This window comes from Typopeltis vanoorti, chromosome 1, assembly GCF_054136105.1.
Source record: "Typopeltis vanoorti isolate ZY-2024b chromosome 1, IOZ_Tvanoo_1.0, whole genome shotgun sequence".
Lineage (NCBI taxonomy): Eukaryota > Metazoa > Arthropoda > Arachnida > Uropygi > Thelyphonidae > Typopeltis > Typopeltis vanoorti.
This window is the reverse complement of record NC_143549.1, coordinates 36548622-36564197: the sequence shown is the minus strand read 5'-3', so window position 1 is coordinate 36564197 and position 15576 is coordinate 36548622. Positions and strand designations below refer to the sequence as shown.

At 36.2% G+C, this 15576-nt stretch overlaps 1 protein-coding gene across 2 annotated transcripts in view; it reads left to right on the top strand.

Moving 5' to 3' along the window:
- LOC150109892 (immunomodulatory peroxidase-like) overlaps positions 1-15576 on the top strand; it is an 88383-nt gene that overhangs the window by 72332 nt on the left and 475 nt on the right. Inside the window, exons 12-13 of one of the 2 annotated variants that reach the window (XM_090397214.1) lie at positions 8999-9101; positions 9291-9394. In XM_090397214.1, coding sequence (XP_090253340.1) covers positions 8999-9101; positions 9291-9363 — 176 coding nt within the window. In that variant the 3' untranslated portion in view covers positions 9364-9394. Of the gene's footprint in view, positions 1-8998; positions 9102-9290; positions 9399-15576 lie in introns of both variants that reach the window. The other variant, XM_090397204.1, reaches the window with a different exon arrangement.

Below are 15576 nucleotides of genomic sequence, written 5' to 3'. Positions count from 1 at the left end.
GTTTTAAAACCGAATTAGAAACTCAAAGATTGGAATCAGAGAGTTTCTTGCCGAATATAGTAAACTATGAAGTATCGGCGATCACTAGCGTGAGCTAATGCAAGTGATCCGGTATTGTACTTAGTACAATACCGGAGAACTCGCAGCAAAGTCGGATTGATGTGGGATTTAATATCCCCTTAATTTCAATAATGTTTATATCGCCGAAATGAAGTTTATTAGCTTTTTATATTTAAGATATTATAAAGATTTTTGCTGTATATAAAATCAATGTTTTAAAAAGATAACTTTGCATAAGAGTTTTTTGTTTATTTAAAAATAATTAGTCCAAACACCTTTTTAAAAAAAATCATTTAATTTTATTAAAGAGTAAAACGAGAGAAAGACATCAGAATGGATGTATATAGATAATGAAAAGTCATTTTTAGTACTTCCAGGGTAACGGATGGCAATACTGTAGCCAATGAAGTTTTAACTGAGGCTCGGCTAATGCCGTTACTCAGCCATGACTAGAGCTTTTAGCTCAATAACACCCCATCCACACAGATTTTTTTTCATTCAGATGAAGGGATAAAGAGTCAAGGACTCAGTCCATCTCCCAGTCCTTTTTAGGACATCAGAATGCTAGAAAGTAACTAAACATTTAAAATCAGACCGGTGAAAAAGAATAATGTCCTTTCGTACTTGCCAGTATATTATAGTAGTATTTATACATTTATTGCAGTTTTACTTTAAAAATATCTTTATTTCAAGATTTTGGAATGAATTCGTTAGGATTTTGATTCATTCGCTGATATAAATTTCTAAATTATACAATATAACATATATTAGTTATTAGTAAATATGGGAGTATTCAGTAAATAATTATGCTCTTGACAAAACAGAGATCACACGTTTTATGTACGAGTGGGGTACTCAAAAATAACCGGATTTTTTAAAAATTTATTAAAGTTTATAATACATATTCCAATCTTGTTCAAAGCACTCCCCATGTGAGTCAATGCACTTGTTTCAACGTTTTATCCATTGCTGGAAACAGTTCCAGAACTGTTTTAACACTGAAAAGGTATTTCAGTGGAAACACTGAAGTACTTTCCTCAGCAGCAGAAAATATTCCACTGTTCAACTGAAATACTGTTTATCCATGGGAATAAAAAGTAAACATTCACACGCTTTTTTTTTAATCCTCTGTGAACAAACGAGGCACATATTTAGCGGGCACACGTTTGTTTCATTTGCAATTCGTCTGTTAAAATTCGCTGGCACGAACTCCATTGCAAATTCGTCTCTTCAGAAACTTGCTCGATGGTCTTTCGACAATGTTCATTGACTGCCTCGCAAACCTTTTCGATGTTTTCATCATTTCTGTTTGTCGAAGGTCGGTCAGATCGTGGCTGATCTTCAACTGACATGTCCTCATTTTTGAAACGGGAGAACCACTCGTAGACCTGCGTTTTACCTAAAGCGTCGTCTTTATTGCCGAAGTATAAAAATAGTTTCAGCTGCAGTTTTACCCAAAAGAAAACGAAATTTCACTCACACTGTCTGTTCTTTGTGGTCACCAGTAGCGCACTCAGGATTTAATCTTGGGGGGGGGGGGGGAGTTAAGTAGACGATTTGAGAATACACACTACGCATCGCATACAACCTATTACTGAGTATCTGCAATGATCGCTAATTCATAAGTAGTATAGAAATAGAAGACAAGACACAACATAAATTTTAAAAAAAAAAAGAATTTTAATTAGAAAAAGATTTTTGGAAAATTTTCTAGTGTTTTTTCCTTTTTCTTTGGGGACCCAGGGCCCCGTGGCCATTTCTCTGGGTGCGCCATTGGTGGTGACCCATCACAAAACTCCAAACTTGCTTGTAAGCATTAACAAAAAGAAAATAGCAGCCAGAACAACGAACCAATTAACACAGGATGATGCCTCTTGCTAGACTGGCGCGGAAAACTGCACATTCATGATTACTAGTGGCGTCATCCTTAACTAGAAAATGCCTGCGTGTTAAGTTCAGATTTCGATTATTTTGGGGTATCCCCAGCGGTTAAATTCTAAACGAATAAGTCCTGGGTGCCCTATACAAAATAACCAATTGTCTTTACCTTTGAATGTTATCCGGGGAAGCTCCAAACCTTCCCGTCCCTTTCATCATGCGTTCTTAACCAGGCGACTGTTGATTTGAATGTACATATTCAAAACTGCAAACAGTTGTTGAATAATAACACAGTTATTATTTAACACAGGCATAATTACCGTAAAGGGAGAAAAGTCACAAACAAAAAAATGTTCCTACAAAATAACCAATTGTATTTACCAGTGCGATCCACTGGTCGAGTGTCCAACAAGGCGGCAAATCTTTCCTTTTGTTCAACGTATTAATATTATCGCATTACAACTGAATGGAATTCTGTGTTTCTGTGGATTAGTTACAGACCTCTTTCTCTCCAGAAACTACAACAAACTGTCATTACAAATTCGTTTTGTACTATCACTGTCATCCGAGCTATTTTTCTGTTTAAAGGAAATACCAATGTACTTATCCATAGTTGAAATACCATACTTACTCGAATATAACTCGCCCTCGCATATAACTCACACTCCTGATTTTACTTTTGGAAAAAAGAAATTAAAAAGTTTCGAATATACCTCGCACATGAAAAACAAAAGCTTAAATACGTTCATGTTGGGCAATAGTAACTCGCTTACAGCGGTAAACAACACGCCCTCCCCAACAGCCACTATAATGCAGAGGCAAGAAAAATAACTACTTTTATTATGTCAGTCAATAAAGTATGAGCAGTCTGTGTAATATATTCTCAACAAATAGTGCAATTAGAGATAACTGCGATAAAAACGACACTAATGAATCATATGTCCCCTCATACAGAAACTATACTGTGTAGACTCAAGCAAAACCATATGTTGCACCGGCAAACACAGTATCTAACTGAAAACTATTGTTATTAATTAGATGTGTGTGAGTTTGCTCTTCACAAGGCAGCAATGAAATTCAACCGCACTTGTTAAAATTCTTAAACGTGTTAAAACTAAGAAATATATTTATATATAGTGAATGTTGTTATGGCAATTTCACATATGGAATTCTGTTGAAGACAGTATTTCAACTCAATTGGCTATGCTTTTATCTTTCGGTCGCTCGATCTTATGTTAATACCGCACCAATCATATGCATGTCTTAAAAACCTGCCATTGCTGTCTGTTTCGCGTTAGGCTTAATTACCCTAAAGGGACAAAACAGAAAAATGGATCCAGTGCATAAAAAGTTCTGGTGCCCGGCTCCGGAGAGCACCAGTTGAATTTAACCACTGGGTAGCCTGTCGTACGTTAATGCAAAATGCATAAAACACCTACAAGAATTATCTCCCCCCCCCCACCTCCTTATCCATTTTTGTGTGTTATTTCTGGACTCTGGTTCGATGGATTTGATTGAATTTTGATTATTACAAATACCTGCTTTGTCATCTTCTTTTCGATCAAATCATTTGCAAAGGGGTGGGGAGGGGAGGGGAGGACCGAAACCTTTGAAAAGTAAATCTAGCAATAATTACAAAAATAGTAGGATGACATTAGAATTGATATTACAAGAATATGTTTCGGAGGTCTAATTCAGTTAGATATTTTTATTCATTTATTATTTTTACTGATTTATTTATTTATTCTTTTTATTTATATTTATTTATTTATTATTTTATTTATTATTTATAATTTTTATTTATAATTTTTATTTATTTATTATTTTTATTTATTTATTTGTAATTTATTATTTTTATTTATTTATTTGTAATTTATTATTTTTATTTATTTATTTGCTGTTTTCGCTGGACGATTCGAACAAATATTTGGGATATATGACTTTTGTTTTAATTTTACTACTCACTTTAATCCACTTAGCGTAACTGGAAGCCTATCAGAACATTACGCTCATCAATTGGAAAAGGTCTAATTTCGATTCCGTCGTGACAAGAAGAATCGTTATATGGTCTTTTTCAGTTGATGGTGAGTTAGCCAAGGTAGCAGGGTTTTTTCTCCCAGACACTCAGGTTTTTCATACGGAGCACAGGTAAATCGACTATGAGAACATAGGCAGTTTGCAGGCAAAAAGAATATGTTGTTGGTGCCGATGGGCAGGAGATGGTGATGGTAGTTGTTGTGTCGTGCTTATTTTGAGAATTAAGTAGTTGGAAGACGGTGAGATGAGTGTAGCGGAATAGAGTAGAGTGCCCTCCCTAGATGAGTCCTTAAAGATGTCAGGTAATAATAATAATAATAATAATAATAATAATTTAGAGTAGCAACATTAGTGAAAACAAAACTAATATGTCTTGAATCTGAAAGTCAAAAAGTGATCGAAGTTTCACAACACATCGTATTACAGAGCCATTTGATGACCAGAAATTTGTCGTAGAGATCATGATAGTTCTCGCTGAATCGAGGGAAATTGAACATTCAACTGCAAGTAATTTTAAACTGCGATGTAGAAATCTAAGAGCCTACTAAACACCACACACACACACACACACATGGTGGTATTCATAACATCCTGGTGTGCCAAGTGACAAGTGTATCTGCTCTCCAGCCAAGAGGATGAGGGTTCCAATCCGGCCAAGGGCTTGAATGTTTGTGATTGTCCTACTAACCAGTTACCATATACACTGCTGTGACCTTCCCGGCGCCGTATGACCTTTGATGTCTTTGCGCCATAAAAATTAAATTAAAAAAATCTTATAACATCACTCGAAGACAAAAAGTGCGTTACTGACCTTTGTTCTTCTTTAATTCCTGCACTGACGATCAAAGATCAGTAACGCACTTTTAACCATCTTATAACCTGCGTTCAACCCTTTGTTATTAGGTCTGCAGCTTCCACTCTGATCGTTTAGTACGTGTCGAGGTTGATGACTCCATTTTCTCAGAATTCCCTGCTAATCCTGGTTCTCCCAATTCTTTTTTTTATTGCTCTCAAATCACCCTACACAGATACCGCACTGCAAACCTACAAAATGTAGGTTTTGCAGTGCAGTTCCCACCTACAAAATGTAGGATTTGTAGCCTGTCATTTCTGAAATAAAAAATAAAAATAAAATAATAATGCAATTTATATATTAGTTCAGAATCATAGCATTATTTTTCAAATAGTTGTAATTTTTTTCTAAAATTTAAAGAATAAAAAATACACTTCTTTTATTTTTAGATCATAATAATACACACAATTTCTAAAACCGAATAGATAGAGATAGATATTTATATATCTATATACATACATGATATCTTGATGCAGTTGGAACCCTGATCGATTCACTCAGTTTGACGGAACTACAGTACGCCAATAATTATATAACGTGTGTTCATGACACTGACTAAAGATTCACAATACGTGCTGACATTGTCACGCGAACGTATCAATCCAACACATCAGGTACGAATTCAATGTTAGTAGTGTCAATTGCCGGAATTACTTTGACGATATTTCTAATAGTGTGGACTGCACTGACTGGAACAGCATAGACCACGTGATACAACATAGCTACGAGAAAACTTTCAAGTTAAAAAAAGTTAACCAAATTAAAAAAAAAATTGAAGAACTTTATAAGAAAAAATACCACAACAGCCTCCCAGATGATAAAGTAATTTTCAACATATCGGATTACTGCCTTTCAAAACATGAATCCGATATCCTTAAGAAAGGTTTAAACTTTTCAATTACATCCCAAAAATGGACTTTATTTGTGGAATCGAAAAAGGAAAAAGGTCCCCATCCTCTCCCAGAGGCTACAGCTAACGATATTAAATTTCAAAGAGCAATTATCCTGGCCACAGCTAAATAACACAACTCCATGCGATAGAAAAGCATTCGTAACTTGAGAAATAACAAAGAATATCCGAAACTATTGCCATAAAATGCGATGAAAATTCAATCAACGTCCACCGCCCCTACCTAATTTCCGAATGTTGGACGATCCAGAACTTACAAATTAAGCTACGCCTCCGGCCATTTAACGACAACAAATGCCCCTTATTTGGCAGATTCAACTTGCAGTCATGAGATAGCCCTACATTCATTCCGAAAATGTTCCGATGATGGTCAGTCGACCGAAACGGTCCGCACTCCGTTAACGCTCTCCCCTGCCCCAGTTTCCCCATAAGTAAACCCTTCCCTTCTCCTCCCCCCCCCCGCAAAAAAGCGCCCTTAAACACGATAGTATATATATATATTATTAATGCAAAAACCCGGGTTTCCAATTTTATTTTTTCCCACGTCAACCCCTCCCCCGTTATAAACAACCTTCAGCAGGATCATGGAATTGGAAGACATGAAAAGAGGTGGAAAAATTTTGTACAAGGTATGTACAAAATTTTTCCACCTCTTTTATTCTGCTATAATTGCCTTCTATACTCACCCATAATGCCCTAAAATATATATACACTTTTTTGAGTAATAATAGCCAATGTATTTCAAATAAGGGACACTCCTAAACAAAAACAGGCTATAATAGCCGAAATTATAATAATAGTGCTTAAGAGAAGTAGCATGAAAATTTTCCCAGAAACTATACCTAATAAATAAAATCATTGCGTAGAAAATAGGTTCTGCGGAAAAAAAAAAAAAAAACGAAATGCATATACTGTGTGTGTGTGTGTGTGTGTGTGTGTGTGTGTGTGTGTGTGTGTGTGTGTGTGTGTGTGTGTGTGTGTGTGTGTGTGTGTGTGTGTGTGTGTGTGTGTGTGTGTGCAGTCTTTGAGGATTTATTCCGTTTATTTAAATACAAGCAATCCACACAACAATGCTTTCCAAATTATATATTAAATAAATGCCATTGCAATAACTTGGTGTTTTGTATCCAATTCCAAGTGAGATAGTCGAAATTCTTTATGTTGAAAGATATGAATACAAACTGTACAAGGAAATCTTTGGGAGCAAATATACACAAATATCCGACTATTTATAGATCTGGAAGTATTATAACCCTATACACAATATAAATTTTAATTAACAATGAGTTAATAACAAATGCTATACATCATAACTGTAATAGAAATTAAAATTTGAATTAGAAGTTTAAACTTAATTTTTTTTCTAATCATATTTAATAAAATTATATACATTAAGACACCTAATATGTTTTTGTCTATCTCTACTATATTTTCCCGTGTATAACAAATAATCTACTTTTTCGGAATGTGGTGATTGATTCATTCATTCCAATACCCTTGGAGGGTAATGGATGGCAATGCTGTAGCCAATGAAGTTCTAACTGAGGCTCGGCTATTGCTGTTACCTTCCTGCCATGATCAGAGCTTTAATAGCTCAATAACACCTTATCCATACACTGTCCGCTACAGATAACGGGGAAGATAAAAAGCATTCTTGCTTCGCCCCTTTAAGCCAGTCCTTATAAGGACTATATAAGGATAATCTACTTTTTCGAACCCAAAATGAAGAAATCATTAAACATCTCCACTGTTTTCATGCACTCAGTGGGAGGAGATCCAAACGGTCTCTCTTAAACTTTATTTCCATGTTCTTTTGCATAATTAATGACTTTTTAACTTGAATTTTGTAGAATATGACAATCGTTTTTTTATTTTTTTTTTTTTTTCGAACATATTTATGGGCTGGTGCTCAAAATATTGTTAAATAATTAACTTACCACGCCAACGAGTTGCAGATACGAATGCTTTCAGAGTTCTTATTGGCATATTCAGAATCAGCAGTTAATGACGTCAACTGCTTCCACCAATCACAAAGGCTTGTGATTGGTGGAAGCCTGTTAGCGGAGACAAGGCGCCACGGGAACCGCGGGTTCTCAATCGGTTAACCCTCCCCCCCCTACCCAGTGCATAAGACGACCTACAATATTTGGCCTAAAAATTTTAGAAAAAAATATCGACTTATGCACGGGAAAATGCGCTAACTACGACGTATTAAAACTGAGGTTTGCATATTGCATATGCCTTGTCTTACTCCCACTGTTGCGCTTTTGTGTGAAAGTGGATGCCTTTCCCTGGGTGACCCTGCTCTGTGGTGGGATAAGCCTGCCATAGGGCAGAGCAACAACTGCTGAAGGTTTTTCTCGGTGGCGAGGCAAGCTTGTCACTGAATAGAACTACTGCTGAGTTTTAAATGATCCTCCGGGTTCCTCGCTGTTGGGTGATCTGAGGGGGATCGCACGAATTTTTGGAGAGGTATACCCCCGCACATAAACATACCTGCGGTTTTCATATACAGTACATGAATGATCATTTATCACAGCATTTGTTTTTACTAATATCGTATTTTAGTTTTATGCAACTCAGTGGGTTGTATCCCCCACTTGTCTTTTAGAAGGTAAAGAGACTTCTAATTCAGGTAGAGAATATCATCTATCACTGAAAGTGTTTTTGAAGAAGCCGCCGCAAGTATAATAGAAGCATAAAATGGGGCCGATGATCATGCAATTTTTCCTTAAGTGTAACTAACTATTTCAAACAGGATAAAATTATATTTTAACAATTAGTAGAAAATTTAATCTACCGCGCGGTTAGCCTAGTGGCTTTGCGCTTCGCAACCATATGCTTGGGAGTGTCCCAGGTTCGATTCCCGTTGTAGACGTGAGGAATTTGAGGATCTTCCTCAGGCATAGCCAAGTTAGCTGGTCTTGGGCGCGGTCAGTAGGGTTTTTTCATCCAGTAGGCGTTTTTCATCCCGCAAACAGGCAAACCGGCCCGTGAACATACGCCTCTACAGTCCAAAATATATCCCCCAGCGGCAGACCAGGCGGAGGGTCGGTTGGGAGTAGTACTAACAAGAAGTCGCATCTAAAGTAACACGCGAACCCTGGGAAGCGGAAATTACGAGTAGAAGAAGTAGAAAATTTAATCTGCGTCTTCCCCCCCCCCCCACACACACTTAAAGCTGTTGTATCTTATGCAATTCATTGATCTTTTGTCCTACGTAAGCCGTTAAATACTGTGTTATTTGATTTTCTTTTCAGGTCAACTACAAGAACTTAGACGCGTTACGTTAGCCAAAGTCATCTGCGATAATACGGATATTCTAGAAACTCAGCCCGGAGCCTTTACATATCCTTATGGCGAGTAAGTATAGTAAGATTTTTAATCATTACGAAATGTGATAAAATATTTGTTAAACCTATCTGTAAATATTTACCATTACTTTAAAAACAACTAATTGCTTTGCTTTTAAGTTTTGATAATTTTTTTAGATTACTTACTATTTAATTTCATAAATTTCTTGGCATACATTATTATTTATAAACTTTGCAGAAACTTGGCGAGGTCCTGTGACCAACTTCCAGAGATTAATCTTGGGCTTTGGAGAGATGGGGGGAGAAACTGAGAGCTCAGTTAAGCGTAAAATGAAAATCAAGGCAAGTAAGTAGTCCACTTAACTAATTATATTCGCAGAATATACCTTTCAATTACTTATAATAAATATATTCCGTTAAAACATTCGTTGCATTCAATGTTTATTACTGAAATACTATCGTCATCATTTCAAAATATTTTACTACATAGTTCACATTATCACTATCTTCAACGGTTTATTTCCAACTCAAAAAAAAAAAAAACCATGAGCTGATGCCTTTTTGTTCCCATATAGGGAATAGGCGAGGCCGTTTTTTAGCCTTATCTAACTTGTTTTGGAGACTGAGTGGGCAGTTCAATCTCCACTGGTAGCCAATCAGAGATATCTGGCCCAAGGCTATCATTAATTAATCGGCACACAGTGAAGAAAGCGGCTAGTAAGTGCCGTCATCTGGTGGTCATTAACCCTAACACAATATTTTTAATGTCTGAAAATAGTGTGGGTTCGACGGACGATTTTCTTGAGTTAGTTTACGGGACGAAAAACCCGAGTTTCGGGGAGAAAAATCCCACTAGCCCGTTCCAGAGATTGACTAACTCTGGAACGTCGAGAAAAGGCTTAGTAAAAATTCCTCTAGTCGGTGACTAGATTCGAACGCCTTTCGTCGTGCGGTCAAGTGCTGTAGAGTGCAAATGCCACTTCTACTGAGCCTCCACAGGCTACTCAGTCTGTTATTAAACAGATCTCCAGTATTGTTAAGTGTAACATTTATATTTAATGACATCAGTTCACCTAGATTTTAGTCTTCTACCACTGAATCCTTGCCTGCTCCTGAACTGAACACTAGTTTTGCTTTCCCTTCCCATTCTATTTATGTAATCATATTACCTCAGATTAGCTCTGCTCATCCTTCCTGTTGCTAACAATGTCAAGTATCTCAATAATATCTCTATTTTTAATACGATTCTGCCATTGATCCCCTCTGTTCGCTCTTACAACCCTCATATATGTGATTGGCTCTATTCTAGTTAATCGTTTTATTTCTAACCCAACTCTTAGAACTATAAGATATAAATGCTTTGAACATTTTATTTTCGTACCAAATATTCTTATGACACTCATTAAATTTAGCTAAAGAGTCCAGAACTTGTAGGGATATTGATTTAGTAGAAATATCATCTGCATAAATAAAGAACTGAAAGAAAAGTCTATAATTTTTATATCAGGTTAAATATTGCTTTCTTTCATAATAATTAAAAAGATGATAAATAGCAGAAGGTGGATTCACCGCCATACATTCTTATATCTGATTTAATATCAAACCATCTTCCAAACTTGTCCACCAATTCTGACTGCTGACTTGCAACTTAAGTAGGTATAAAGTTCCATTAACATCATATAATTGCATCATATTGAATAACCACTATACATTCTGTACAAAGCTGCTCTGTTTTTACAGAATTTATAGTTAAAATATGGATCCGATATTTGGCCTTAAATCAGCATATCTCCCATTCACAGCTTCTCATCGAGTATGCTTGCATAAATTTTACTCATTAATATTAATATTCCAAGCATAGAATCTTACTCCTTAAGATTTCAATATTTCCTCTGTAATTCTCATATTACTTCCTTACACACACACAGTATATATATATATATATATATATATATATATATATATATATATATATATATATATATATATATATATATATATATATATATATATAAAAAATCAGCTAACGCCTTTTTATTCTCGTATACGGGAAGTAGGCGAGGCCATTTAGCCCTATCTAACTTTTTTGGAGACTGAGTGGGCAGTTCAATCTCCACTGGTACCAATCAGAGATAGATGACCCAAGGCTATCGGCTAACGGCTCAAATGTGCCGCCATCTCGTGGTCCCTAACCCTAACACAATATATTTAATGTCTGAAATAATGTGGGTTCTACGGTCGATTTTCTTGATTTTACAGGACGAAAAACCCGAGTTTCCTGCTTGCCGAAAAACCTGCTTGCCCGTGCCAGAGATCGACTAACTCGGGAACCGGTCGAAAAAAGGCTCAGAAAAATTTCCTCTAGTCGCCGACTAGACTCGAAACCAAGTCTTCCTTCGTGCGGCGGTGTGCAAACGCCAAATCCACTGATGTACACAGGCTCCTAATAAATACTTTTACAACCAAAAGAAGAAGACCTAGGAGACAAGAATCACCTGGCTGAAATCAATAAAGAACATTTCAGGATGTAGAACTTATAATGAACTTTTTCGAAAAAAAAAAAATATATATATATATATATACAGTATATGTATATTGGATTTTCAGTATGTGCGGTTTAGTTTTGCACATTGGAATATTATTGACATAGGAGAATACAATAGTTGATCATTAGGAAATATGATCATTTATCCGAAAACATAAACACTGTGCTGTAGATATTCTGATACAATATTCTGACCATAGAACTGACAAATGTAATTTATTTTCCAGACAAAAGCGTTAGATTACGTCTTGTTTTATTTACGAGTGGATTGTTGTGACAATTATAACACAATTACATGTGGAAAACTGACTCCTATTGCTACACGTCTACGGTATTTTATTAGCGAAAATTGTAAACACACACACACACAGACCGGCCGCTGAATACAGACATTTATGCAAATCTACGAAAACATGACTTATGCAGCATATATGTGAAAAATTTGGTCACGTGCATCACCACCCATTCTAGGCAACTATTTAAGAATGCTGCTGATCAATAATCGTCAATGGTGTTGATCACAATAGAGAAAAAAACTAAAGATCTTTCGACTTATTGTGGGCTCCTGTCTGGCTGGCCGAAATCACGATTTTGAAAACACCACAGTTGACTCATTTAACTTTTTTAATCCGTGGAAAAATAACCCTCATTGCTTGTCTAAGACAGCGCTTCCCAAACTGTGGGCCGCGGCCCCCTTGGGGGCCGTAGGTTTTGTTAAGGGGAGCCGTGAAATAATGAAAACAAATTTAAAATGTTTTAAGACTAAGTATATTTTTTTATTTTAAAAGAAACGTATTTAACTTTTATTATTTATTATTTCTTTTTTGTTATTTTTTATATTTTAATGAAAAAATTCACACATTGGTGTTGGTTCACAAACTTTGCTTCCTGCGTATTTCGGCGCTTAAATAATATTAGTAAATATTGCTTATTCGTATGTTTCATTTCAAAGCAGTGGTTAATTGTATTTACTTCGAATGCTCTCCAGGGAAGCTCCAAATCTTCCTGTCCCTTTCATCAGGCGTTCGTAATCAGGGAGACTGTTGATATTGACTTTATATACATATCAAAACTCGTTTTATATTATCACTGTCATCCGAGCTAGTTTTCTGTTACCAATAAAAGTTTCGCATATATTTCACACATGAAAAAAAGCTTAAACAAGTTCATGTGGGGAGATAGCAACTCTCTTGCAGTGGTAAACAACACGCCCTCCCAACAGCCACTATACAGCAGAGGCAATAAAAACGAGTACTTTTATTATGTCAGTGAATAAGGTATGAGGAGTCTGTGTAATATATTTCTCAACAAATAGTGCAATTAGAGACAACTGGGATAAAAACACACTAATTAATGAATCACATGTCCCCCTCATACAGAAACTATGCTGTATAGACTGAAACAAAACTATATGTTGCATGGGCAAACACAGTATCTAACTAAAAACTATTGTTATTAATTAGATGTATGTGAGTTCGATTTCCCAAGGCAGCAATAAAATTCAACCGAACGTGTTAAAATTCGTAAAAGTGTTAAAACTAAGTAATATATATATATATATATATATATATATAGTGAATGTTATGGCAGTTTCACATATGGAATTCGGTTGAAGAGAGTTAGCATTTCAACTCAATTGTCAGCTATGCTTTTATCTTTCGGTTGCGCGATCTTTTGTTAATACCCCACCAATCATATGCACGTTTTAATAACCTGCCTTTGCTGTCTGTTTCGCATTAGGCTTAATTACATTAAAGGGAGAAAAGTCACAAAAGAGAAAAATGTTCCTGGTCCGGGGATTCCCTTATTCAGGTAATATTCACTAATTTCATGTTATCAGTCTGTGGTGTGCTAGTATCGGTAAGTGGTGATATTATTTGATCTATTCTACGTTAAAAAATTTAACCCTGAGATGAATAAGTGGCTGATAAAAAAAAAAAAAATTCCCCCCGAACAATCAGAAACAGACTCAAAAAAAAAAAAATAAAAAAAAATAAAAAGGACAGTATTTCGTATTTTACCAGAACCGCCCGCATCGTCTTCAGAACCAACTCTTAAGAAGCAAAAAATGTAATATATGCATTTGATTTTTGCAATATTCGCTGTGTATGTTTTGTATTGAATATAAATACAATAAATATTATAATAATTATAATAATATATCTCTATTACGATTTTTTTCGAGGGGGAGATGTGAAATATATATATAAATACAATAAATATTATAATATATCTCTCTATTACGATTTTTTTTCGACGGGGGCCGTGAAATATTTTAATTTTTGCAAAGGGGGCCCTGACTTCTAGAAGTTTGGGAAGCACTGGTCTAAGAGACGTAACTGTGTTCCTAAGACAGTCTGAAAGAGAACGCCGTCATCTGAGAAAGGCTTGTACGGACAAACAGAACTTTCTGTGTGCAGAAATTGACCGAAGCATTGAATGAGGTCTGTTCCCGACCCATACCTCACCGAACTATGCTCAGGGAATTGAAGAGGATCGGTACTAGTAGTCGCATGCCTATACGTAAAATAAAAGTTTCTAATTCAGTGGCCGGTATGCGTACTATAAGATGAACCATCCCTATTTCATTCATTGAACTTCACCATAAGTAAAGGCTCAAGGATGGTAAGGAGCTTTTTTTTTTTTTAATTTTTTTTGTTACTTACCGTTCCCTTTGATACACACACACACACACACAAACTGGTTTCCTTACATTAAGGAACGAAGAGAAAATCACAATAACTCAGGGTGGGAAAAAAGGCAAAAAAACATCTGAATGTCAAGTGCATTATAGTTGGAATGGTTTTCCCATTTCGTGTCTGGAGTGAGAACAAGACATTTCGTGATAGCAAAATTCTTGGATATGGTTGCAAGACACATCATTTAACCGATGAATTCAGGTGACGAACCACTGTAAGACTAGAGGCCACTCACATGAAACCATATGATTACTTTCTCTTCGGGAGAAAGTAATCATATGGTTTCATGTGAGTTGTTCCGTCGATCACAGACTGCGGGATCAATTCCAACAACATCCTGGAGATATAGTGAAGGAAAGCTGCCGGCTACAGTCGCAGTTTACGGATGCATCCATTTATATGCTCGCCAAAATAAGCTACAATCTGACCTCGCGTCAGGTACAGGAACATTAATCTACTATTCGCCAGCCTTTGGGACATAGACTATTATGCGAATATTGTCTATATGCTAGACGATCGGTGGTCTGCGTGCCCTTATCCGCACATCACAGGAGAGAACGTCTGAAATGAGTTAGGCTCCATTTCAACTGGATCCAAGGACACTGTGGGTCGGTAGTTCTGATCTGCAGAGAACAAGGGACACGTTATCATTCCTCTAATGGTTTGAGGAGCCATCTTATTGGTGGACTCATCGACCAGCACGTGCTTCCTATCAGAACCATGAATGCTGCAACTTATGCAGACGAGGTTCTGGCCTCCTATATTCGTCCGTATTGCTGCGACAAAGAAGGCTTAATGACGATACTGCTCGTTCTCATATAGCGAAACTTGTGACCAATATCTTCAAGAATAGACGATCGTATGTATGGGCTTGACAGCCAGATCTCCTTACGTTAATCCTATTGAGCATGTCTGGGATGCACTGGGTAAGCGTGTTCCTACTCTCAAGCTTTGCAGAAGTAATAGTTATTACCAACTCAGCTCCTGGACACTAGTAACCAATATGAAACATCGTTGTGAGAATGGAGATGAGGAATGAGAAACTTCTTCAGTAAGGAATGTAGTGACCACATTAACAATCTCATTTTGACCTGTTGGTTTTGACTATTGTCTTCATGTACCGAATTGTTACTAAAATTAAACTATTTTTTATGGATGTATCTTTCACATCTCATATTATGTTACTTTTCACCAAATTGCATAAAATGCAATTAATAATTAATGTAGGGTGAAGACCCGCTACCCACCAAGTTTCAAATAGTTTGTTACTGCTACATGAG